The 24,429-nt window shown below is 38.8% G+C and overlaps 2 protein-coding genes across 4 annotated transcripts in view; one reads left to right on the forward strand and one right to left on the reverse strand.

Moving 5' to 3' along the window:
• Positions 1–15,120, forward strand: part of ASPN (asporin) — a 39,680-nt gene extending 24,560 nt beyond the window's left edge. Inside the window, exons 4-8 of the mRNA XM_065408727.1 lie at positions 849–1,062; positions 2,298–2,408; positions 4,008–4,101; positions 6,713–6,851; positions 14,929–15,120. Of these exons, the coding sequence (XP_065264799.1) occupies positions 849–1,062; positions 2,298–2,408; positions 4,008–4,101; positions 6,713–6,851; positions 14,929–15,120 (750 nt within the window). The remainder of the gene's footprint in view (positions 1–848; positions 1,063–2,297; positions 2,409–4,007; positions 4,102–6,712; positions 6,852–14,928) is intronic.
• The window catches only part of CENPP (centromere protein P), a 362,315-nt gene that overhangs the window by 174,380 nt on the left and 163,506 nt on the right, over positions 1–24,429 (reverse strand). The gene's annotated exons all lie outside the window — the stretch shown is intronic.

Genomic DNA, 24,429 nt, shown 5'->3' on the forward strand with positions numbered 1-24,429 from the left:
ACACGTAGGAAGGAAAAATCAAATGCACAACTACAAAATGGGGAATAACTGTCTAGGAAAGGATAGGGGGATTATAGTAGGATCACAAGTTGAATGTGAGTCAACAGCGTGATGCAGTTGTAAAAAAGGCTAATATTCTGGGGTATATCAATAGGAGGGTTGCATCTAAATCATGTGAGTTAATTGTCCCGCTCTACTCAGCACTGGTGAGACCTCAGTTGGAGTATTGTGTCCCATTCTGGGCACCACACTTTCAGAAAGAAGTGGACAAACTGGAGAGAGTCCAGAGAAGAGCAACAAAAATGATAAGAGGTTTAGAAAACCTGACTATGAGGAAAGGTTAAAAAAACAACATGTTTAGCCTGGGGAAAAGACGACTAGGGCAGGGGCTGATAATCTTCAAATACATTAAGGTCTGCTATAAAGAGACTGGTAAAAGGATGATGATCAATTGGTCTCCTTGTTAACCCAAAGGTAGACAAGAAATAATGGGCTTAATCTTCAGCAAGGGAGATTTATGTTAGATATTAAAAAAAAACTTTCTAATGGCAAGGGTAGATAAGCTTGGGATAGGCTTTCAAGGGAGGTTGTGTAATCCCAGTCATTGGAGGTTTTTAAGAACAGGTTGGGCAAACACCTGACAGTGATGGTCTAGGTATACTTGGTCCTGCATCAGTGCAGGAGGCTGGAAGCCTCTCAAGGTGCCTTCCAGCCCTACATTTCTACTACTCCATAAAATAATATGTAATTACTAAAAATATTTACCAATCTCCTCACAAATGCATGATTATATATTGGATTTTTATTGGATTTTAATACTGTTTTCTTACTTTTCACATTTTTCTTAGGCACTGGCTTTGAACAACAACAAAATATCTAAGATCCACCCAAAAGCCTTTCAATCAACAAAGAAGTTGCGACGATTGTACTTGTCCCATAACCAGCTAACTGAGATCCCAGCAAATCTGCCAAAATATTTAGCAGAGCTACGGATTCATGATAATAAGGTTAAGAAAGTACAAAAGGAAGCATTTCAAGGAATGAAGGCTTTACATGTTTTGGGTAAGTCCATTTTATTGGAACAGTATTAAAATGACTGCATGTCACCAGTTGACAAGAGTATTTCAGGATCGCATTAAGCAATATGGCGAACGTGCTAGTAAATACAGTACAGACATCATAGCTATTCTACACACACAACTCCAAGAGCATGAGAGTTCTATACAGAATGTCTGCATAATTGGGTCCTAAATCACTATGGAAATACTATAGAAGTTTTATTAGCTTTTTAAATAAAATGTTATTTTGCCAATTTTACTAACACAAGTTGGTGAAAATGCTAAACTGCTACATGTTCTTGAAAAACAGCTAAATTCAGAAAGAAATTCATCTACATCCAAATATTAATGGTCTTGTGAGGCAGCTGGCCAAAACCTTGGGTTCAGCTACAACCGCAAATGAGTAGGCTCCCTCACAGCTCAGCTTCTTTACTTATTCTTTCTATGAAGGTTGATCACTGAATTTGAGACGTCACATTTCATGGACAACTGATTATGATGCCATGGATTTCACCGCAGGAGAAAACAGAAAAGCTAACTCAGGATGGGGGGAGGGGGAGGAAGGCTCAGATTCAAAAATGCAAATATACAGTTACTGGCAACTTTTGTTTCCTACATGTAGTTTCTGTTCAAATTTTCCTTATACAGAAGTTCCTCTTTAAAGCAAGATAACTATAGTGGGGGAAATTTGACACACCATCATCAATTAAAGCATCTTTTATTTGCTTTACATAACTGAAATTCAGATCTACCTAACTGTATCTGCTAAGTGGGTCTGGTTTTGGTAACTTTGCAGGTCAAAACGTGCAATCCTTACTCAGGCAAAACTGTGAGAGACATGTACCTCTCCAAAGAGGCCAACAGGCAGCATCCAACTGCTACTGCATAGCCAACAGTAGCCACTTCAAAATTCCAATTATAATCCATGGTCATAGTGAGGTTATTCCATGGAACTCTAGACTGTTTTGCAATGTAGAATTCGGGGGCAGGGATTTGCCATTTAAAAAGAAGTATGCACAAACTGCATAATCCCAGGACAATCTCCTCTGAATTATAGCACAGAAATTTTAAAACTCAGTGATGTAAACCATACTTTTTTAAATCAAATTACCAAAACAGTCAGAATGATTACAAGTGAGGTGAAAGCAGAGTAGCTTTTAGTAAGCCCTGTATAATTAGACATACTAGAATTAACATGCAATGTGTATTAGTTTAATTATAAACTACTTACTTTGGCAGAAATGAGCGCAAATCCTCTGGACAATGATGGAATAGAACCAGGTTCTTTTGAAGGCGTGACAGTCTATCACATCAGAATTGCAGAAGCTAAACTGACCTCAGTTCCCAAAGGTATGGGTTCTTTTTTCTAATAAGGATATGCCCGAATAATCTATAGGACTTTCAGATGTGTGCTATGTACAATAAGAATCTTCCCCCCACACCAATGTTCTCCTGAATAACCTGATTTCATACCTATTATTTTTCTTTGAATTTCTGTAGTACAACATTACAATATTCAAAATAATTATTTCTATCCAATGGGTTCTAAATTTGTTCCTCTCTCTCCACTCCATCACAAGTAGCTGCCCATCCTTCCCATCTGCCTTTTTCATCCTTGGCATGCTGGTACTGAGCACTGGTAGACACTCTCTCTTGTTCTCAGTAGTTGAGGAGATTCACTTCTCCCACTGTCCCACTCTGTCCAGATGGTGTGTGCCACCTTCATTAAGGTCAAGAAGCAGCAGAAACAGTAACAACAAACCAACAGCAAGGAGGGGCAATTCAGCCTAGCCCAGAGAACAAACTGGGCCAGGCCTCCCAACAAATTGCAACTCCCTTCTTTAACTTTCCTCTGGCAGCCTCTCCCAAACGCTTAAGAACCATGCAGGTCTAAGAATACCTGGGAATTAGCCAGTGTCGTAACTGAAAACTGCCACAGATACTTAGTCAGTCAATCTGAAATAACAGTTATTTTCTTTTTTATTCCTCTTCCAAGTAACCTACATAATGATCAACTTTCCAAGTAATACTTCCTTTCCATTCAAATTTTAACCTATTTTTTTTGTTAACAGAGATGCTTCTCAAGAAGTTGAAGCATTAAAAATCCAAGCTTTTGATTCCACATGGAGGACAATTACTGGATATGATTCCTCCTTGATCATGCCTCTTTGTGAGCACTTAACTTTTCAGATAGGCAAAACACAGAAACTCCTCCAAAACCACATGTCCTTGCTATATTGAGTTATGCCTAGGCTTATGATTATGAGTCAAATGTGATCTTGCACCCTTGTGCCTAATAAAACATTTAATCCATGCTAGGCATGATTCTCCTCTGGTCTGAGAATCTGTAGATTATTCCCAAACCTGAACAGCAGCACAATCCAGTACCATCTATAGGCCTGATGCTTTCACCCTTATTTACAAGTAGATACGTGGATTTCAGTGAGATTATTCATGGAGTAAAGTATTACTCAATATCAGTGAAGGTGGCAGAGTTTGACCATATAAACAAAAATCCAACAAGAATAATTAAAAAGAAAGAAAGCAGAAATCTAAAAATATTGGACACTATAATTAAAATACTTATAAAAATATCTAATCAATTTGCCAGAATATTTAACTAATCTAGGGTAAGATAAATATATTAATTTCTTTTAAAAACAAACAATGATAATTAGTCAAAATCCATTTCTTGTTGATTTCATTCAAAGAGAAAAACAAATATTCAGGTCAACAATTCTTCTGAAAAACAAACCCTATCAATTTAAACTACAAATGAAGAAGTCTAGAAAAATCAAAAACAGAACATACATTTATATTTTTTGATCCAGATAGCAAACCCAGCACCTTTCCAACCCTCCCCAAAATAAAAAGGGAGGAAGTTGTCGAGAATTTAATAAATATAAATATTTTAACCAATTAAATTACATTGATTTTTCTTCCCTTTAGGGTTACCATCCTCTTTACTAGAGCTTCATCTAGATGACAACAAAATTACTGCAGTTGAACTTGAGGATTTTATTCGGTACAAAGATCTTCAAAGGTAAAATGCAATATGTAGAATGATTCCTCCAAGAAGCACTACTTGGTAGAATGTCAAAATTTCCAGGATTTTCTCCATCATTTTTGGGATAGGGTACGGTATAGTGAAATAGATTAAAACATAAATTTTGTAATTACATTAGAACAATGATGTCCAAACTGTGGCCTCTTTAATGTTACTGGTGAGGGAAAACACGATAGAAGAACATTTACATTTGTCACCTTTTGGAGTGCTGTATGGTACACCAGTCTTTGGGTACGTCTATACTTACCTCCGGGTCCGGCGGTAAGCAATCGATCTTCTGGGATCGATCCCAGAAGTGCTCACCGTCGACGCCGGTACTCCTGCTCCGCGAGAGGAGTACGCGGAGTCGACGGGGGAGCCTGTCTGCCGCGTGTGGACCTGCGGTAAGTTCGAACTAAGATACTTCCACTTCAGCTACGTTATTCACGTAGCTGAAGTTGCGTATCTTAGTTCGAAGTGGGGGGTTAGTGTGGACCAGCCCTTTGTCTTGACAGAGTGCCTAGGAGCATGCCAGGAGACACCAGGTTCAAGCAAGTACTCTAAGTGCTTCAGGTGCTCAGACTCTAGAGCCTCTAAATACCTGGCTGGTTCAATCTACTCCACCAACTAACTTCAAACCACCTCCTCCCAGATCCCCACATACCCTGCCTCCATGATCACTGCTCCCAACTGTCTCCTAACTGACACGATTATCTCCTCTGCTGGAAACCTATTGCCCTCCTGAGCAGTGTGGGGAAAAAGCAGCAGCAGATTCATCATATTGCTTTTTGCTGGCACATTTCTGCTCAGCAGATTCAACATAAATGTTTCCTGGTACTCTTTTCCCCTCTCAGGAGGGTGAGGGTGAGTGAAGAATAAAGCAGCCTCTGAGCTTCTGCTCCTTTAAGAAGTGGGGAGCAAGGTACTGAGAAAGTGGAGAGCTGGCTGGAGTCATGCAGTTCTTCACAAGGGAGGAAAAGGGGAAAAAGCAGCATCTAGTACAGGAGGAACTAGGGCACCCAGTAGAGAGTGCATGGGAAAACGGCAGGCGAGTATAAGTAGGAGAGTTCCTCTCCAAGGCCCAGCTGGTACTCTGAAAAAGTGGCTGAGTAACTTTGAATTTAGAATTTGCTCTTAGAAACCTAAGCTGGGAGCTGCTTGCAAGGCTTCCAATTCAGTGTAAGAAACTAGAATAGAGGGGAGTGAAGAGAGCTTTACATTGTCCTTCCCTTCCTCAATTTTGTCCCCATAACATTTTGAAACAATATTTTTAGCCCTGCAGCTTGTCACTGCCTGAGACTAAATTAAAGTGTGAGTGACAATTTATGTGAAGAGGAAATCTGAAAGTAGAAAATAAAAGTGAGGTACAGTAACTACTCCTGAGAATTTTGGGGATATGAAGAGTTACACTAAGCTGAAGATGATTAAATTTAGTTCTATAAAAATTTTAATTTTTCCTGATACTGTGTCTATATTATAACAAATATAAAAAAATATTATTTTTCATTGTGCATAAACATATTGATTGGGTATACTATTTGTTTAAATGTGACAGGTTTCAGAGTGGTAGCCATGTTAATCTGTCTCAGCAAAAAGAACGAGGAGTACTTGTGGCATCTTAGAGACTAACAAATGTATTTGGGCATAAGCTTTCGTGGGCTAAAACCCACTTCATCGGATGCATGCAGTGGAAAATACAGTAGGAAGATATATATACAGAGAGAACATGAAAAAATGGGTGTTGCCATACCAACTCTAACAAGACTAATCAATTAAGGTGGGCTATTATCAGCAGGAGAAAAAAAACTTTTGTAGGGATAATCAGGATGGCCCATTTCAAACAGTTGACAAGAAGGTGTGAGTGACAGTAGGGGAAATAGTTTTTACTTTGTGTAATTACCCATCCACTCCCAGTCTTTATTCAAGCCAAATTTAATGGTGTCCAGTTTGCAAATTAATTCCAATTCTGTAGTTTCTCATTGGAGTCTGTTTTTTAAGTTTTTTTGTTGGAGAATTGTGACTTTTAGGTCTGTAATTGAGTGACCAGGGAGGTCGAAGTGTTCTCCGACTGGTTTTTGAATGTTATAATTCTTGACGTCTGATTTGTGTCCATTTATTCTTTTGCGTAGAGACTGTCCGGTTTGGCCAATGTACATGGCAGAGGGGCATTGCTGGCACATGATGGCATATATCACCTTGGTAGATGTGCAGGTGAATGAGCCTCTAATGGTGTGGCCGATGTGATTAGGTCCTATGATGGTGTCCATGTAAAGAGTATGGTTTATTTATACAAATATTGCGGATTTTTTGTTTTGTTTTAATGTTTGCTCCTGATAGAATAACTATTGCATACCAACTGAATAACTAATGTACAATTGACCAAATATTGCCCTTTAAGTGGAGCTAAATTGGGCAAATGTTCTGTTCCAGATTAGTTTCATAGACCAATGCTGATTTATTTTATAGCAAAATTAACATTTTTTCCTTTTCTGATTTTTAGTTTTTTCCTGTATACTCCTGTGTGCAAAACTTGATTGAAAAGGATGCTCAGCAATGCTGTTATAAATCACCATGCATCAGCAGTTAAGCTTTCTTGTTTTATTTCTAGGTTGGGACTGGGAAACAATAAAATCAAAGATGTGGAAAATGGAAGTTTTTCCAGTATACCAAATGTACGAGAAATACATCTAGAAAACAACAAACTGAAAAAGGTTCCTCCTGGACTACCTGATCTGAAATATCTGCAGGTAATATACCACTACAGATGGTTTTATTTTTGTTTTGTTATGCTGCTTAGGGAAGATAATTACTTTAACAATTATGTATCTTGGATACTGTTCTTACAACAGATACTCCTGGGGGAATTCTGCGCATTTGCGGACATGCAGAATTCATTTGTCTCGCATCATTTTGTATTTTCCTGCATAAAAAACATTTTGCCTAAGTAATGCTGCAGTTCAGCCTTTTGCCCACCAGAGGCTTCCTTGGCGCCAGAACAGCCAGCTGCGTTCATGCCGGCTGTTCTAGTGCCACAGCGGCCTCTAGTGGGCAAAAGGCGGAACTGCAGCACTTCTTAGGCAAAATGTTTTTTATGCGGGAAAATACAAAATTCTATGCTCAGTGCTGCAGAATTCCCCTAGAACCCTGCCCGTGGAGCCAGGTTAGGACAGAGTAGGGCACACAGGGCTGCTCGGAGGACACAGATGGGGTTCAGAATGGCTAGTGGGGGGGACAGATTGGAGCATGGGCTCAGGAGCTAATGGGGTGACAGCTTTGAGCCTGGGGATGGGGGCAGCAGAGACCCATGGAGATGAGGGGTAAGGGGACAGGGGAAGATGTGCCTGACTGAATGGGAGAGGCTTGGGGTCAACCAGGGTCTGCATCAGGGAGGTTTCCCAACAACCTAACAATCCCACCCCCCTCTAAAAAAAAAACCTCCCACCCACACCCAACACCCTCCAGGTTCACTCCCAGGCTCCTTCTCTCCCGCTCAGCTCTTCCGTTACCTCTGACTGCCCCAAGCCTTTGCACTGTTTCTGACAGGTGCAGGAAATACAGTTCTGTATTGTAATTTAAACGAATTACACAACGTTCTGTGTTAATATGCCTCGTAAGGAATCTATTTGTCAAAAAAAAAAAATTACCAGAACCTTTTTTTTTTTTTTTTGGTCTATATTGTTACAGAAAATACCTGCTGACAGATATTTTGAAATAAATTACCAAAATAATTGTAACTGGCATGATTATATTGTGTTATTTTGGCAAATAAAATATGCAGAATTTTGCAGAATTTTGAAATATTGTGTGCAGAATTTTTTTTTGGTGCCTAATTTTTAATTTTTTGGCCCAGAATTCCTCCACGAGTAAACAGAAAAATGGGAAATAATATATGTGTTTGAAGGGATAACCAAATGCAAGTAGCAGAATCACTCAACATAAGCAATTCTTTGCAAAGAAAAAACAGCCCAAAAGGTATTTTGTGTGGTAAAGTAATATCTAAGACAACAATTGACCACTGACCCACCAAAACAGGGCAAATAGTTAATAAGTAAATTTGTAACAGAGGCTTGTACACAGACACAGGCTGGGACTGAAATATTTTCATTCCCATGTTGAAAAACATTTATTTCCAAACCTACAAATTTATGAGATTACCTATTAAAATCAAGTTGAAACTGAAGTGTAGAGGGGGAAATCGAAGTGAAATGAATGATGCAGGTTTAAGGTTTGGAATTTAGGAACACGCCAAGGTTAGAACAGTAATCAGAATCCAAAATGCTTTCATATGCAATACAATATTGCATAAGTGGGAGGAGAAAAGCAAGATGGCAATCAGAATGATGTAACTTTAAGGTCTAATATTTCACAATCTGCCATGTCCATGACTTTATTCTACTGCAAAGCCAATAATCTAAGTTTACCAACAGTTTAGAGTATTTGTTTCTAGCCCTGATAGCTAGCAAGACATATTAAGGCTGTAAAATTATCACTAGCATTACTTCTTTTTTTTAAAGTATAGTAAGTCAGATACCTCAGACTGCTGATTTTTTTTATTTCCCTTGTTAAGCCTGTGTGTTAAATTTAGGCCATGTTTACCAGAAACATGAACAAAAATAAAATCAGGAGTGAGCCAAATCTGCTCATCAGGCAGAACAGTCAGAGCAGGGATCGGCAACCTTTGGCACGCGGCCCGCCAGGGTAAGCCCCCTGGCGGGCCGGGCCGGTTTGTTTACCTGCCGCGTCCACAGGTTCAGCCGATCGCAGCTCCCACTGGCCACGGTTTGCTGCTCCAGGCCAATGGGGGCTGTGGGAAGCGGTGGCCAGCACATTTAGTACAAATATTTGCACTGTAAAAGATAAACAAAAGAAATAGTATTTTTCAGTTCAACTCATACAACAGGGGTCGGCAACCTTTCAGAAGTGGTGTGCCGAGTCTTCATTTATTCACTCTAATTTAAGGTTTCACATGCCAGTAATACATTTTAATGCTTTTAGAAGGTCTCTTTCTATAAGTCTATAATAAACTATTGTTGTATGTAAAGTAAATAAGGTTTTTAAATGTTTAAGAAGCTTCATTAAAAATTAAATTAAAATGCAGAGCCCCACGGACCGGTGGCCAGGACCTGGGAATTGTGAGTGCCACTGAGAATCAGCTCGCGTGCCGCCTTCAGCCCACGTGCCATAGGTTGCCTACCCCTGTCATACAAGAACTGTAGTGCAATCTCTTTGTCGTGAAAATACAACTTACAAATGTAGATTTTTTTTACATAACTGCACTCAAAAACAAAACAACGTAAAACTTCAGAGCCTACAAGTCCACTCAGTCCTACTTCTTATTCAGCCGGTCGCTAAGACAAACAAGTTGGTTTTCATTTACAGGACATAATGCTGCCCTCTTCTTATTTACAATGTTACCAGAAAGTGAGAACAGGTATTTGCATGGCACTTTTGTAGCCGGCATTGCAAGGTTTTTACTTGCCAGATATGCTAAACATTCGTATGCCCCTTCATGCTTTGGCCACCATTCCAGAGGACATGCTTCCATGCTGATGAAGCTCATTAAAAAAAAACATTAACTAAATTTGTGACTGAAGTCCTTGGGGGAGAATTGTATGTCCCCCTTTCACTGCAAATTTCACAAAACGCAAAGACGGTACCAATGTGAGATTTCTAAAGATAGCTAAATAATATAATAATAATATATGGAGATATACCTATCTCATAGAGCTGGAAGGGACCCTGAAAGGTCATCGAGTCCAGTCCCCTACCTTCACTAGCAAGACCAAGTACTGATTTTTCCCCAGATCCCTAAGGGGCCCCCTCAAGGATTGAACTCACAACCCTAGGTTTAGCAGGCCAATGCTCAAACGACTGAGCTATCCCTCCCCAGCACTTGACCCAAGATTTAAGAATCTGAAGTGACTTCCAAAATCTGAGAGGGATGAGGCATGCATCATGCTTTCAGAAGTCTTAAAAGAGCAACACTTCAATGCAGAAACTACAGAACCTGAACCACCAAAAAAGAAAATCAACTGTCTGCTGATGGCATCTGACTCATGATGATGAAAATGATCATGCGTCATTCCACTCTGCTTTGGATCATTATCGAGCAGAACCCATCATCAGCACGGACGCATGTCCCCTAGATGGTGGTTGAAGCATGAAGGGACATATGAATTTTTAGCGCATCTAGCATGTAAATATCTTGAAACGTCAGCTACAACAGTGCCATGAGAACACCTGTTCTCACTTTAAGGTGACATTGTAAACAAGAAGCTACAGCATTATCTCCTGCAAATGTAAACAAACTTGTTTGTCTGAGCGATTGGCTGAACAATAAGTAGGACTGAGTGGACTTACAGGCTCTAAAATTTTATATTGTTTTATTTTTGAATGCAGTTTTTTTGGACATAATTCTATCTTCATAAGTTCAACTTTCATGATAAAGAGATTGCACTACAGTACTTGATTTGGTGAATTGAAAAAAACTATTTATTTTGGTTTTTTTACAGTGCAAATACTTGCAATCAAAAATAAATATAAAGTGAGCACTGTACACTTCGTATTCTGTGTTGTAATTGAAATCAATATATTTGAAAATGTAGAAAACATCCAAAATATTTAAATAAATGGTATTCTGTTATTGTTTAACCATGTGATTAATTGCGACTAACTTTTTTAATCACTTGACAACCCTACTAAGTATGTTGAGCTCCTTGAGTTTATCACTTTAAAGCATGTTTTCTAATCCTTTAATCATGCTCCTGGGCTCTTCTCTGAACCCTCTTCAATTTATCAACATCCTTCCTGAATTGAGGACACCACAACTGGACACAGTATTTCAACAGTGGTAGCATTAGTGCCAAATACAGACGTAAAATAACCTCTCTACACCTACTCAAGATTCCCCTGCTTATACATCCAATAGCAGCATTATCCTGTTGGCCAGAGAGATGCACCGAGAGCTTATGTTCAGCTGATTACCTACCATGAACCCCAAATCTTTTCCAGAGTCATTGCTTCTCAGGATAGAGTCCCCCATTGTCTAAGCATGGCCTTCATTCTTTGTTCCTAGATGTATACATTTACCCATATTACTTTGCTTGCACCCAGCTTACCAGCAGCAAAGAGTCCTGTGGCACCTTATAGACTAACAGACTTATTGGAGCATCAGCTTTCGTGGGTGAATACCCACTTCGTCGGATGCATGTATTCACCCACAAAAGCTCATGCTCCAATACGTCTGTTAGTCTATAAGGTGCCACAGGACTCTTTGCTGCTTTTACAGATCCAGACTAACACGGCTACCCCTCTGATACTTGACACCAGCTTACCAGGTGATCCAGATTGTTCTGTATCGTTGACCTGTCCTCTTCATTATTTACCACTCTCCCAATTTTTGTTTCATTTGCCAACTATATCACTAATGATTTTGTTTTCTTCCAGGTCATTAATAAAAATGTTAAATAGAGTAAAGCCAAGAACCAATCCCTTCTGGACCCAACCAGAAAACACACCCATTCATTGACGATTCCCTGTTTACAAATACATTTTTGAAACAGTTAGCCAGCTTAACTGTTCATTTCCTTGTTTTCAAAATTTTGAGTGTCACTAAACTAAATGTTCTGGAAAGGAATAAGGTTAACTGTATGTTAAAGTTTTTGCAGGGTAGACTGATTTAAATCAAAGGAATTTAAATCACCAATTTTAATCATTTTTTTCTTTTTCTGAGGAAAGGTTTAACCTAATTGATTGACAACAATTAAAATATGTTGATTTGAAACCAAATATAGCCTTCACACTAAATTTGGTACTTCTTTTTGCTAACCAGGAGACTATACTATGTCTCTACACATTTATGTCACCAATTATATTGCTTAAATTGTTACTCAGATTATTAATTTTTACTTTTTGCTATGTGAGAAAATTGGAAATAAAGCATTTCTTATTTACTAGATGATTCATTTTCTTTGCGATTTGTATCAAGCTCCACTTGTATGGAAACTGGAATTCAACTGAAAATGCACAAAAACATCATTTTTAAAAATTATTATTTATATTTAACTACTTTAAATGTGCTTAATATATACAAGAAATTTATCCAAATATATTTTGCATTTAAAAATAGCTAATTTATTAAACAAAGGAAGTGTTATCTGTAAATAGTGGACTGAACTGATTGTTTCTGGTTACCATATCCTTCAAGATTTTGCAACCAATAGATCTCATCCAGTTTTTATTCTTAGATTGGAAGAGGAAAATAAGCTTTCCTGCATTTTCAGTTCCAAATCGGTTTCTTAACTTTGAATGAACTAGTTGCTGAAATGAACTAGTTGAATAAACTGAAATGAAGAAAATATTCTCTTTTCATCTGCAAAAGAGGCTACACAGCACTCAAAAGCTGACAACACTTAAACTCTGGTTCTAGGTGCTTAGCCAGTGACTTTCCCCAATTCAGTCATTTGACTTTCTGTAACACTTTGGTAGCAAGCATGTATATAGACTGTCATAATATAAAATTTAATTTTAAATAGTTTTTAAAGAAAAATTAATTTAAATTCAAATAAAAAATCTGTTCTTTAAATTACATCAATTTTTATCTACCCTGATTTTTTTGTTCATGAATACTGATGTATATTTCCTGTTTTATTAAATCATGGTTATAATACAATTATGAATACTATTTTAGAACATGTTGCTTAAGATTATGCTCTCTAACGTATAAACAAGCTATGCATTTTTAAATGTTATTTAATAAAAGGGTAGATGTTGCTGAAATTAATACAATATTAGCTCTAGTAAGATAAATTTATTTTTATCTACTGTGAATTAAAGGTTACTCTTTAAGGAAAATGTAACACACGCATATGCCCAAATATGTTACATTAAGAGAAGCTGCACATCTTCACTGTATATTAACCATTTTGCCATCTTATAAATGCTGGCATCTAAGTGGCAAGTTAGATGACACTATAGTTATATTGCTGAGTTGAATTTGTTGTTCCTTAATGCAGCAAATCACTGTAGAAAATTTCATGAACCTCACTCACGCACTATATGTTGCTCAAGTAATGAAGACTATCTGAAACATTTGAGCTTTCATGGTATAAAATGAGTTTGGGTTTGTCTACACAGAGAAGTTCATTTAGATTAAGGCAAGGTATGAATTTAAAGTGGAATAGCTATTCCTGATTAACTCCCTGTGTGGATGACTAGATGCGATAAATCGATCCCCGCTGGATCGATCGCTTCCCGACGATCTGGCCGGTAGTGAAGACATACCCTAAGGTGCCACAAGGGACTCCTCGTTGTTATTCCAGAATAACTCACCCCGTAGACAAGCTCATACAGATCTATGCAAATAAATTTTTTGGTTTTCTGGCAATTCTGAAAAGCCATGAAAAAAATAGTTTCAAGTTGAACCAAAACCAAAACTTTTTGTTATTTCTGGTGAATTGAAAAGTCGAAAAAATAATTTTGGGTCAAACAAAACTTTTATACTGACATTTCAAAATGAAATATTTTCATTTTAACATTTTTATGTTTTTTATTTAAAAAAGCAAAGGGAATTTGAAACAAAAAGATGTTACAAACTGAAAAAAACAAACATTTTGTTTCAGAAATGTCAAAACAAAATGCTCTCACCTCCATGAATATGAAGTTTCCCAATGCAAGTACAATTTCCAGAGTACTTCCACTGCCTAGGAGGTTTAGACGGAGAGGTACATGTGGGTAAACTACTCAGCTGATGTACACCTTGGCACAGAGCGCAGAGCTTGGGGAGATGTGTTTAGGGAATGCTAGCACCACAGAGTTCACTTAACGCCTTTGGGTTCAAGTAGTGTGTTTTAAATAACTTCACTCCTCTGGGGGCAAGGCTACCTTTAACTTCTCTGAAATTCTTCAGGACCAGGCTAGCTACTCAGGCTACATCTACACTATAGGGGGGGGTCGATTTAAGATACGCAAATTCAGCTACGCGAATAGCGTAGCTGAATTCGACGTATCGCAGCCGACTTACCCCGCTGTGAGGACGGCGGCAAAATCGACCTTCGCGGCTTCCCGTCGACGGCTCTTACTCCCACCTTCGCTGGTGGAGTAAGAGCGTCGATTCGGGGATCGATTGTCGCGTCCTGACGGGACGCATAAATCGATCCCCGAGAGGTCGATTTCTACCCGCCGATTCCGGCGGATAGTGTAGACCAGGCCTCAGGCTGGTAGTGTGAGAAACAGATTTAGGCCTAAGGCCAGGTCAACACTAGAAACTATGGCGGGATGGTGCTTTTTGTGACATTACTATACTGGCAAAAGCCCAAGTGTAGATCCAGTTATATCAGCATAGAAGTGGTTTTACTGGAATTACTTATTTCTTTTGCTGAGCTGGCATAAGCTATTCCATCAAAAACACTTATTTGCCAGTATAAGCTGTGTTTATATTAATAGGGTTTACTGATGTAGCTATACTTTTTCTAGCGTAGACCTGGCCTAAGTCTCTATGCTGTTTACAGTTAATACAATACACATACTAGTGAATGCACATGTTAAAGGAAAAGGTATATGGGTATGTTATGCATATAGTCAAAGCACTGTGATAACAGGATAATAAATTAAATCTGACAATTTTGCAAAACGATGGAAAAATCCCCTTTCTAGTGACCTATTACCACCTGACTTTCAACTCTTGATACTATAGGGTCTTACATCCAACTGCTCTACAGAAAATCCAAATTATATTTTTTTTTGTCAGTGACTGCATCAGCATGCTTTTTCCCTACTTTATCAACTAGATGTTATCACATATTTTTCTCTTTCTTATTCCTACAGGTTGTCTTCCTTCACTCTAATAATATTGCAAAAGTGGGCGTAAATGATTTCTGTCCAACAGGAGGAAGCACGAAGAAGACATTATACAGTGGCATTAGCTTATTCAACAACCCTGTGAAATACTGGGAAGTTCAACCTGCAACGTTCCGTTGTATTTTAGGCAGAAATAGCGTGCAGCTTGGGAATTACTGATAGTGATACAGAAGTTTGCATATTCCAAAACTATCTTTAAATAGACATGTTATGTTGCTGGTTTTACAATACTTGAAATCTGTTGTAAAAGGGAAATTTTACACCCTTTAACCAGTTTACAAAATATTTACACTAATTTAGAGATTGTAAATTAGAAACACAATATACCTTAGCAGTCCTTTGTTTTATTTGATAATGTTAAACTTACATTTTTGAGTAAATTATGCAAAAACCTTGATTTTCAAGGAAAGGAGGCCTCTTGGAAACTGAACTGGAAACTGTACTTTGATGTTTCCTATTACAGATTTTAAATTGTTTACTTAAATCTACTTAGTTTGTTTTTTTCCAATACAGAAGCAATGAAAAGCATTAAGTAAAAAACAAAAATTTTCTATAATGACTTTTTTCAGTACTGAAAATATTTTATTTTAAAAAGTGTATATAGAATGCATAAAAAATTGCAAACAAAAAATATCAGATGTAGTATGTCAGATTTTTCACTGGTAAAATAAATTGGCTAAGAGCAATTAAAAAGGTATGGTATTTCAAATTTGATGTTGGTCCAGTTCTTCTAATGTCACTAAACCAGATTATATTTAGTCTTTTTAGTTAAATGAAATTGGGTTTGATACCTTAGAATTAAGACCTTTAAAACTCTTAACTTTTTAGTATTTATTCTTGCAACTCTTAACCATAAAATGTCCATCAATGTTTTGCTACCAACATAATTGTATGCTCTCTGAATACTAAAAGGCAGCATTCAAAATTTACCGTCTGCTTCAAGCTTATTAGGAGCGGTTATTAAAATCTCTGTAGGGCAGCACAAAAATAGTAACATTTTATATATATAAACTGTAATCATGTTCTTTATTTTAAATATGCTTCTTTTACATTTTTGACATTACATAAACCACATTAATAGTAATTAATAATCTAAAAGTACTCCAACATTGCTGAATATAAGCAGTGTATAATGTAAATGTAATTGACATAACTGCTTATCTTGGATAACATGCAAAATATGAAATACTGACAGTACTGTATAAAATGGATATTTTATATATCTATTTAGTGTATATTTGTTACTCATATTCATCATAAATTAAATGAATTTAAAGATTACCCTGAAATGTAAGTCTTTTAATAAAAATGTTAATAACCAAGTTATTTTGTCATGCTTTGGTCTATCCCGTCTTAGTGGAATACTGATAACATATACATCATCACTTACCACTCAGTTTATTATTTTTTTAAGTATTATTTTTGCAACATACTCCCAGTACATAATTATAAATATTGATACGTATAATTTCTGTAGGAATCTCAAAGTAAACTCTTATATTTCTTTTTAGGCTTTCCTTGTATTATTCTTTGTTCCAGTTCTGCACACATTGAAGATAATTTAATTCTATATTTTCTTTTACTAAAGCACCAAGTCCCGTGTTTTCTTTATTTGAAGTTCTAGTGGAAAGTGATGAAGAAAGGTACTGTATGCAAGCAATAGTGCAAGGAAATTCAACCACTCTCTCCCTCTCACTTTTTTCTCTGAGATGATATTCTAAAAGATTATTCACTTTGTTATCTAGAAGTCTTTAGATAAAGTCTTCTAAACATTCTCCACTCAGCACAATTTCTTGTTTTGACTTTAACCCCACAGTCTTTTCTGATTGTACTGCACAATTTTTGTGATCAGAAAAGTTTGTGGAATATGGGTCAAAACAAGAAACTCTGGCTAGTTTTCAGTGAGGAGTAATGGGTAGGAATTTCTGGGAGTAGGCCCTGTTGGGCTTGGGATATTAGAAGTGGCAGCTGCTGTTGAGAGTGGTGATGTTGGTGGGTGCTGTTAGGTGTAGTGCTGACAAAGGGTTTGTGGGTGCTGTTTCAGCACTTAGCCTTTCCACACCACTCCCAACTGTTGAGCACTCTACTACAAGTAAAAATGCTGTTTTCCGTGAGTGGCAAACCAGTCAAGTGCTACGAGGAGTAAGGGAATAGCCAACTCATCGCCTTTAAGAGATCTTCGAAGGAGCCAGTGTTGGTAGGCATAAGGGCAGGAATAAGGAACTGGAGCGGGGGCAGAGTGGCAGAAGCAGGAGGAGAAAGCAGGCCTTCTCCTTCCCTCCTCGTAGCTCTCTCCTATTAGGGGCCACCAAAGTTTTAGTATCAGAGGGGTAGCCGTGTTAGTCTGAATCTGTAAAAAGCAACAGAGGGTCCTGTGGCACCTTTGAGACTAACAGAAGTATTGGGAACATAAGCTTTCATGGGTAAGAACCTCACTTCTTCAGATGCAAGAAGTGAGGTTCTTACCCACGAAAGCTTATGCTCCCAATACTTCTGTTAGTCTCAAAGGTGCCACAGGACCCTCTGTTGCTTTTTACAAAGTTTTAGTGATTTCATTAACGCTCCCTACATGAACATGACTAAGGCTACTTCATATAAAGGACTACAGGAATGAAGACTATTTAAGATACAAGTGTGAAAGATTACAAGTAGGTAAGAGTTTAGGTGGGATTGATTTCTTATGTATATTATTCTCTTTCCAACTACCACAAGGTGATGGTGCTTAAGACATTTGCTGCTGTCACTAACGTGGCATCATTTAAAGCACTTAAATACCACTACAGGTTATAAAAATACTAAAATAGATTAAATAAAGTAGATAGAAAACCATTTAAACAGCTGCTTATTAGAATACTGTTCTAAATAGAATCAATCAAATACAGAAATATAGGTGAGTTAAATTAATAGATTTTAAAGCTAGACAGGACCATTATGATCAATCTAGTCTGACCTGCAAAACATAGGCAGCAAAATTTCACCAACTGCATCAGGCACATAACAAAAGACTTAAATTTAAAAAAATAATGGGTGATTAGGTAATTAAACACTGTATCATAATGCATACTCACAAAGGGACTGTATTAAGGTTGCACAGACAACTTTAATTCTAGCATTTTCTAACCTTGAAAGCTTGACTTTGCAACTTTAATAATGTTCTTTTAACATAGCTTTTGTGTGCAATTTCCTAGGTTGTTAAAAAAGCAAACTAAAAAAACCAAATTACATCATGTGGCATCATATTGATACCAACATGGTTCATCCTCATGGACTGCTGCCACCTGAGCTCCCTAAGTAACTGACAGCACTATGCTGTCATCTTCTATTTGGGTCAGCACTACAGTGGGATGAAACACTTTCTGCATTGGTTACACAGATAATTTCTCTCAGCAGAGGAAGTGTGAAACTCAGGAATCTTGGGTTCCATTCTAGGTTATGGAGGGAGGGTGTGGTTAGTAGGCATAGACCAGGGGTCTTAAACATGCAGCCTGAGGAGTTATTTCCTGCGGCCCGCCATAGGCGCCAACTCTGTGGGTGCTCTGGGGCTGGAGCACCCATGGGGAAAAATTAGTGGGTGCTCTGCACCCACCAGCAGCCAAGTTTCCCTCCCCCCCTTTCCCAAGCATGCCGTGTTCCCGCTCCCCTGCCTACCTCCCAGCGCTTCCCGCCGCCAAACAGCGCTTAGGACTTTCCAGGAGGGAGGGGGAAGGAGTGGGGACATGGCGTGCTTGGGGATGGAGGCCGGGGCAGGGATTTGGGGAAGGGGTTGGAATAGGGCATCTGTACAACCTGCTGCGTAGCAGCTTTAACCAGGGTTGAGCACACAGTCCATTCCAGACGGGCCAAAAGTCCAGTTCAGGTTACTTTCCTCTCTAGGCTGTAAGCAGAATCAAAGTTCCAGATGGCCTCCGAAATCCAGTTATTCTCCACCCTAGAACAGTCCCTAGAGGCCATTTCAGATTGTCCCAGAAATCCAGGGCAGGATTTTCCCTACCTCAATCCACATGAAGAAACAGGCTGCGAGAGTTCTCTACCTCTCTTAACCCTAATGCAACACTTAACCAATGTGCTTCCTGCAGGACAGTCAAAGGTAAATCCAGCCCGGAGATTTGCAGGTTTCCATGAAAGAGATTCGAGCTGCTCCCCCGCCTATCTATCTTTGCCATTCTGCATAGACGTTTGCTGATATACCCCCGCCTCCAGGGGGACTCTCCCCTTCTCCTTGGTGGTTCTGCTGCTAGTGGAAAAACCCTGCTTAGGGTAATTTTCATGTGAAGGACCAGGCCCTCTTGGGGAATGCTTCCTCTTTTTCTGGATCAGTGTTTAAGATTCCTTTAGCAAATGTACTGCAAGAGCGATAGTAGCTCCAAAGTAGAGAAATAGGGAGTACTTAGATTAGAGCATCCTGGGGATGCAATGGGGGAAGAGAAAAGCTGAAGTGGCTGAACATTCACCTACAGCACAATCCTAGCAGGATTTGTCTGTAGGCAAATTGCATCTCATATTCATTGTCACTGCCTAGCTGAAATCTTAATCCAGGCACAGTGGTGAGGGAAAGATTCGGAAGGAATGCAAACGACGCAGGGATTTTACCAGGGCTTCTAACCTTTCTTCACAGCCCTTAAGACTGGTTGATGCAAAACGCTGCCAGCTAAGGGGCCAAAAATGAAAAGACTGTCAAAATTAGCACTGACTTTTCACATTACGATTTTTAAAAAGTTAATACATTGACTTTTAATAGCATACTATATTACTCTTCATTTTTTTCATTTTTGACTATACTTTTGTATTGTTGTATGAAAAGGTTTCAGTGATGCGGCCCTTGGGCCAATGTACTAGTCCTCATGTGGCCCTCATAGTGATTTGAGTTTGAGATCCCTGGCATAGACTCTTCTGCCTAATTCCCTTCTCCCCACATGCTTGACCTCTTCTGACCAATCCGCTCCAACCTGCCTGTTAGAGTTCTCTCTCTTCCTTACCCCTGGATCCTCATCCCAGTCTTCTTACCCAGTAAATCCCAGTTCTCACCTCCACTCTGGTTTTTCATCAGATCTGTCTCTGCTCCTCCCCAACTCCATTCCCCCTTGCTCCAAGTTCCTGTCACTTTGCCGAGGCAGCCCCAGTTTCCAACCCCCAGCTCATCAAATCTCAGTCCCACTGCACCCCCAGCTCATAGGCCCTCATTATCCTCCTCAGATCACAGCCCGTCTCCCCAACATGCCAACTCCCATTTTCCGTCCCCCACACCAGCTTCCAGTCCCAGGCTCTTTAATCCAATCTACTTCCCCTGTCCCTTGTACCCTCTGGATATGAATCAAGCAGCTACCTCCTCCATGCTCCCTGGGTCCAGCAGAAGAGGTATTTATATCACAGAAGAGAGTGTTTCCCTACTTTCAGTTCCGGTTCCCAGACCCAGCCCTTGAACATCCCACAGCAATCCAGAGCTGCAAATACAGGGCAAGCTCTGCTCAGCCCGGGGCTGGAGTATGTCCAGTGCAGACAGAATCTTCAGAGATTTTAGTTAAACTCTAAGAAGTCTCTGCTGAGCATGCGCTAATTCTGATTTTTCAAAGGCTTACCACTTGGGAAAACCAGAGTAGATTTTCACAGGGATGGCAGAGAGTACATCCCTGACTAAAAGGGTGCCCACCCACCAAATTTCAAGCCCACTATAGCTTTTCAAATAAAAGGTCACTCTAACACGGGCAAACAATGAATTTTTCCCTATCGTCGTTCCCTGAAAGAGCAGGATGTTTTAGCTGAAAATCAATCAATCAATCAATCAATCAATCAATCAATCAGCTTGAGGCAGACACCCAGCATGGGATATTTTAGCCCAAGCGGTTAAAATTTTGCAATGTTAGAAGCAACTTAAACCAGGGTCCTATAATGAGATGTGTTAGGCAGCCTTAATAATAGGTGTTGCTACCAGCCCCACAAATAATAATGAATGGTACAGAGAAGGTAGATGAGGTGCTTCTTTTCTCCCTGTTTCACAACACAAGAACAAGGGGACATTCAAAGAAATTAAAAGGTGGCAAATTCAAAACCCACAAAAGGAAATACTTTTTTTCTCATAAGGCGTAATTAATATGTGGAAATCATTACTAGAGGATGCTGCAAGGCCCAAAGTTTAGCAAGAAAGTTTAATAAGAAAATGGACATTTACATGGATTACAGGAATATCCATAATTGTAAAAGTTAATGTTAAAAAAATGTGGAAGCAATATTAAACTTCAAACTTCAGGGAGTAAACCAATCTTCTATTTTATACTAAAGTAACTATTGGGGTTAGGAGGAAACATAATGTAGAGGGCAGATTACCCCACATCTGTTTTATGCAAGTTTGTCTGCAACTTTTTCTTAAGTACCTCGACTAGATGGAACACAGGTCTGAATGAACTAGTATCAGAATTTCTGTTTCCTATTGTTAGTAGAAAGTTTCAAGTATTTCTGAGTTAACATAACTCAGTTAAGTAACCTGTTTTTTGTAATTAGGCATAAGTCTCTATAAGGCAAAGCCTATTGAAGACCATGAAGTCTTACTCTTTGTTGTTACTATTGTTACTCTTCTAATAAATTACTGCTATAAAATATTCAACCATTTTGACATTTTAAAATATTTAACCAATATGCGACAGTCAATTGACCAATTATTTTTGAACATGTCAAATGCCCAGCCCTACTTCAACGAGATGTCAAACCCCTTTCCTGGGCATGGTAGCTGACTGAAATACACCATAATAACCTTGGATAAGTTTAAGCACATGTTCAGCACATGATACCAAATGGCGGTCACAATACACTATGAAGGTTACAATAAAAAAAATTGAGTTCACAATTACACCCAGACTTATCCCACTCTGTTACAAACCTACATATGATAATCTGTTTATCTCTGCACATATAAGAAGAATCGCAAACCCAAAACTCAGTAGTGCCAAACACCTGCAAACCTCTAGTATTAATTCCTGGAGGGCCAAGAGGATAAATTGCCTTTATGTATCGCACTTCTAATTAGCAGCTTACTATACACTAGCCCATGAACTACTCAGGACCCAACTTACAAAACCAGCAATGTTTGAAACTAACCAATTCCTGACTAATTCCATCTACAGCAAAGCAGAAAAATACAGAAAAGTGGGGAGGAAACTGCATTCCCAGCCTTTGTTTGGTCCACAGCTGTAAGCACATGTGAAAACGCCGAAGCATGCCTGATGCAAATCCTTTTTATCTTTATTGATACTTTATTGGACCCTGCCAGCAGGACATCTGTTTAAACACAGGAATCTCTCCCCCATCCACACTTTTATTTAAATATATTTCTGACAATCAGTTATCCTCAGTCCCGTATTCACCAAACTCCATAAAAATTTATCTTGTAGCAAACATTTTCTACAAAGAACTGTGTTCCTAAAACAGCCTTGTAAAAGGACTATAGATCTTTTTCTTTGCTCTTTTTTCTTTGAATTTAACAATTCCTTACAGCACAACAGTTACCAAAATTCCACCAGAGGATGGCAGCCTAATCCCAGTATATCAAGCAAAGCAGTATTTCTGTAGAGAATGAGGCTACCACCTCACAACCGGTGGGGGGGCGGGGGGGGAGGGGAGGGAAAGGAGGTCGATTTAAGATACGCAAATTCAGCTACGCGAATAGTGTAGCTGAATTCGACGTATCAGAGCCGACTTACCCCGCTGTGAGGACGGCGGCAAATCGACCTCCGCGGCTCCCCCGTTGACGGCGCTTACTCCTACCTGGGCTGGTGGAGTACGTGCGTCGATTTGGGGATCGATTGTCGCGTCCCGACGAGACGTGATAATTCGATCCCCGAGAGATCGATTTCTACCCGCCGATTCAGGCGGGTAGTGTAGACCTGCCCTGAGAAAAATAAGTTAATGCAGTAAAAAAACCTATAATCAACTGTACTGTAGCAGTCAAAACAGTATACATCACTTAAAGGCTTTAAGTTCATTTGACAGTTTAGCGTAGTCATTATAGAGTACTGGACCAGGATTTAGGAGACCAAGATTCTATTCCCAGTTCTACCATGAGCCTGCTGGGTGACCTTGAGAAGTCATTTGGCCTCTGTGTCTCAGTTTTCCCATCAGTAAAATGGGGATACAGATACTGATCAGCCTCCTTTGTAAAGAGCTTTGTGTTCTATTGATGTAAAATGCTATAGAAGAGCTAGGTATTATTATTATTATTATTATTAATCAAGTAACTACACATTTTTAATAAAACATTACACATTTTTAAATACCTATTTCAAAATACTGTAAAGTCTTGATTCTAACCTACACAACCAGAGAAATACTGTACACTCAATTTGTATAAATCACATGTGTTATATGCAGTGACAAGGATTTATTTCAAATCTATCTTAAAAGGAAGAACAAACACAAAGTAAATCTATACGTTTTGAAACCCAAACTCCTATGACTAAAACTAATTTATGATTAAAAAAATAAAATCAAGACCATTCAAAATTAAGACCAACTTCAGCCATGCCACTCCCTTTGTTCCTCGTAAGTACCTGACTTCAGGATTAAAGGAACAGTCCATTATGGAAAAATAACAGGTTTTAAAATTATATTATTTGACATACAGTGCCTGAGCACTTTTTTGGCAACAGGAGTTCTATATCTAAAGCAATACGTTAAAAAAGCACGATTTAGCTGATAATACTGCATGGTTTTTGAAACACAGTGCTCTATGCCACATAAGGATAATGAAGCTAATTAGCCGCTGATTACAACAAAAGTAAAAGTAATATTCTCGGTTCTACATGTTATCTCTCAGTCGGGTTTGTACAGGGAGAGCTGCAATTCTGTCCCCTTTGTGGGGACAGCACACTTTCTCAGGTGTTAAGCCTCATGTCTTTTACCTATCTTGGGGCAGAATTTCACAATTCTCCCACTCTTAGAAAAGGAGATGGGCTAGAGCAACCTGTGGTGTATCCATCATTATTAAGTTCGCAGGTTCAACTGATTTGAACACCTGGTTTCTTCCCTCCAGGAGTCTGTGACCAGTGGTGTATAGTGACAAAACATCCATCTTAAAACAAAAGCATTATTGATTTTGTAGTAAGAACAGAGGTCTTAGAAAAAAATGGATTTTAAAATAACTGCCTATATGACAAACATGTCCATCTTAACTAAAGATTTACCATCTCCTGATGGTAAACTGTGCATGCCTAACTTCTTCACAGACCCCCCCGCAGAGAGGTCCTGTCTCAGTCTGCCCCCCCCCCAAACACTTGCCACCCCTCTCTTGTCCCTCTTTATCTTGTCAGAGATCTTTTGACCTTCTGTATATGGGTCCTAGCCATTCCTGGTCAAACTAGTTTTGTAGGCTGGCTGGAGACCAAGGATAGAATAATCAAAGCTAACAGTTTTGGCATTGTCCCTTAACCACTCTTAAGTGTTTGCTGATAGGTGGTTATCTGGGGCCATTCTTCTCCTTCC

Source organism: Emys orbicularis, chromosome 7 (genome assembly GCF_028017835.1).
Source record: "Emys orbicularis isolate rEmyOrb1 chromosome 7, rEmyOrb1.hap1, whole genome shotgun sequence".
Classification (NCBI taxonomy): Eukaryota; Metazoa; Chordata; order Testudines; family Emydidae; genus Emys; species Emys orbicularis.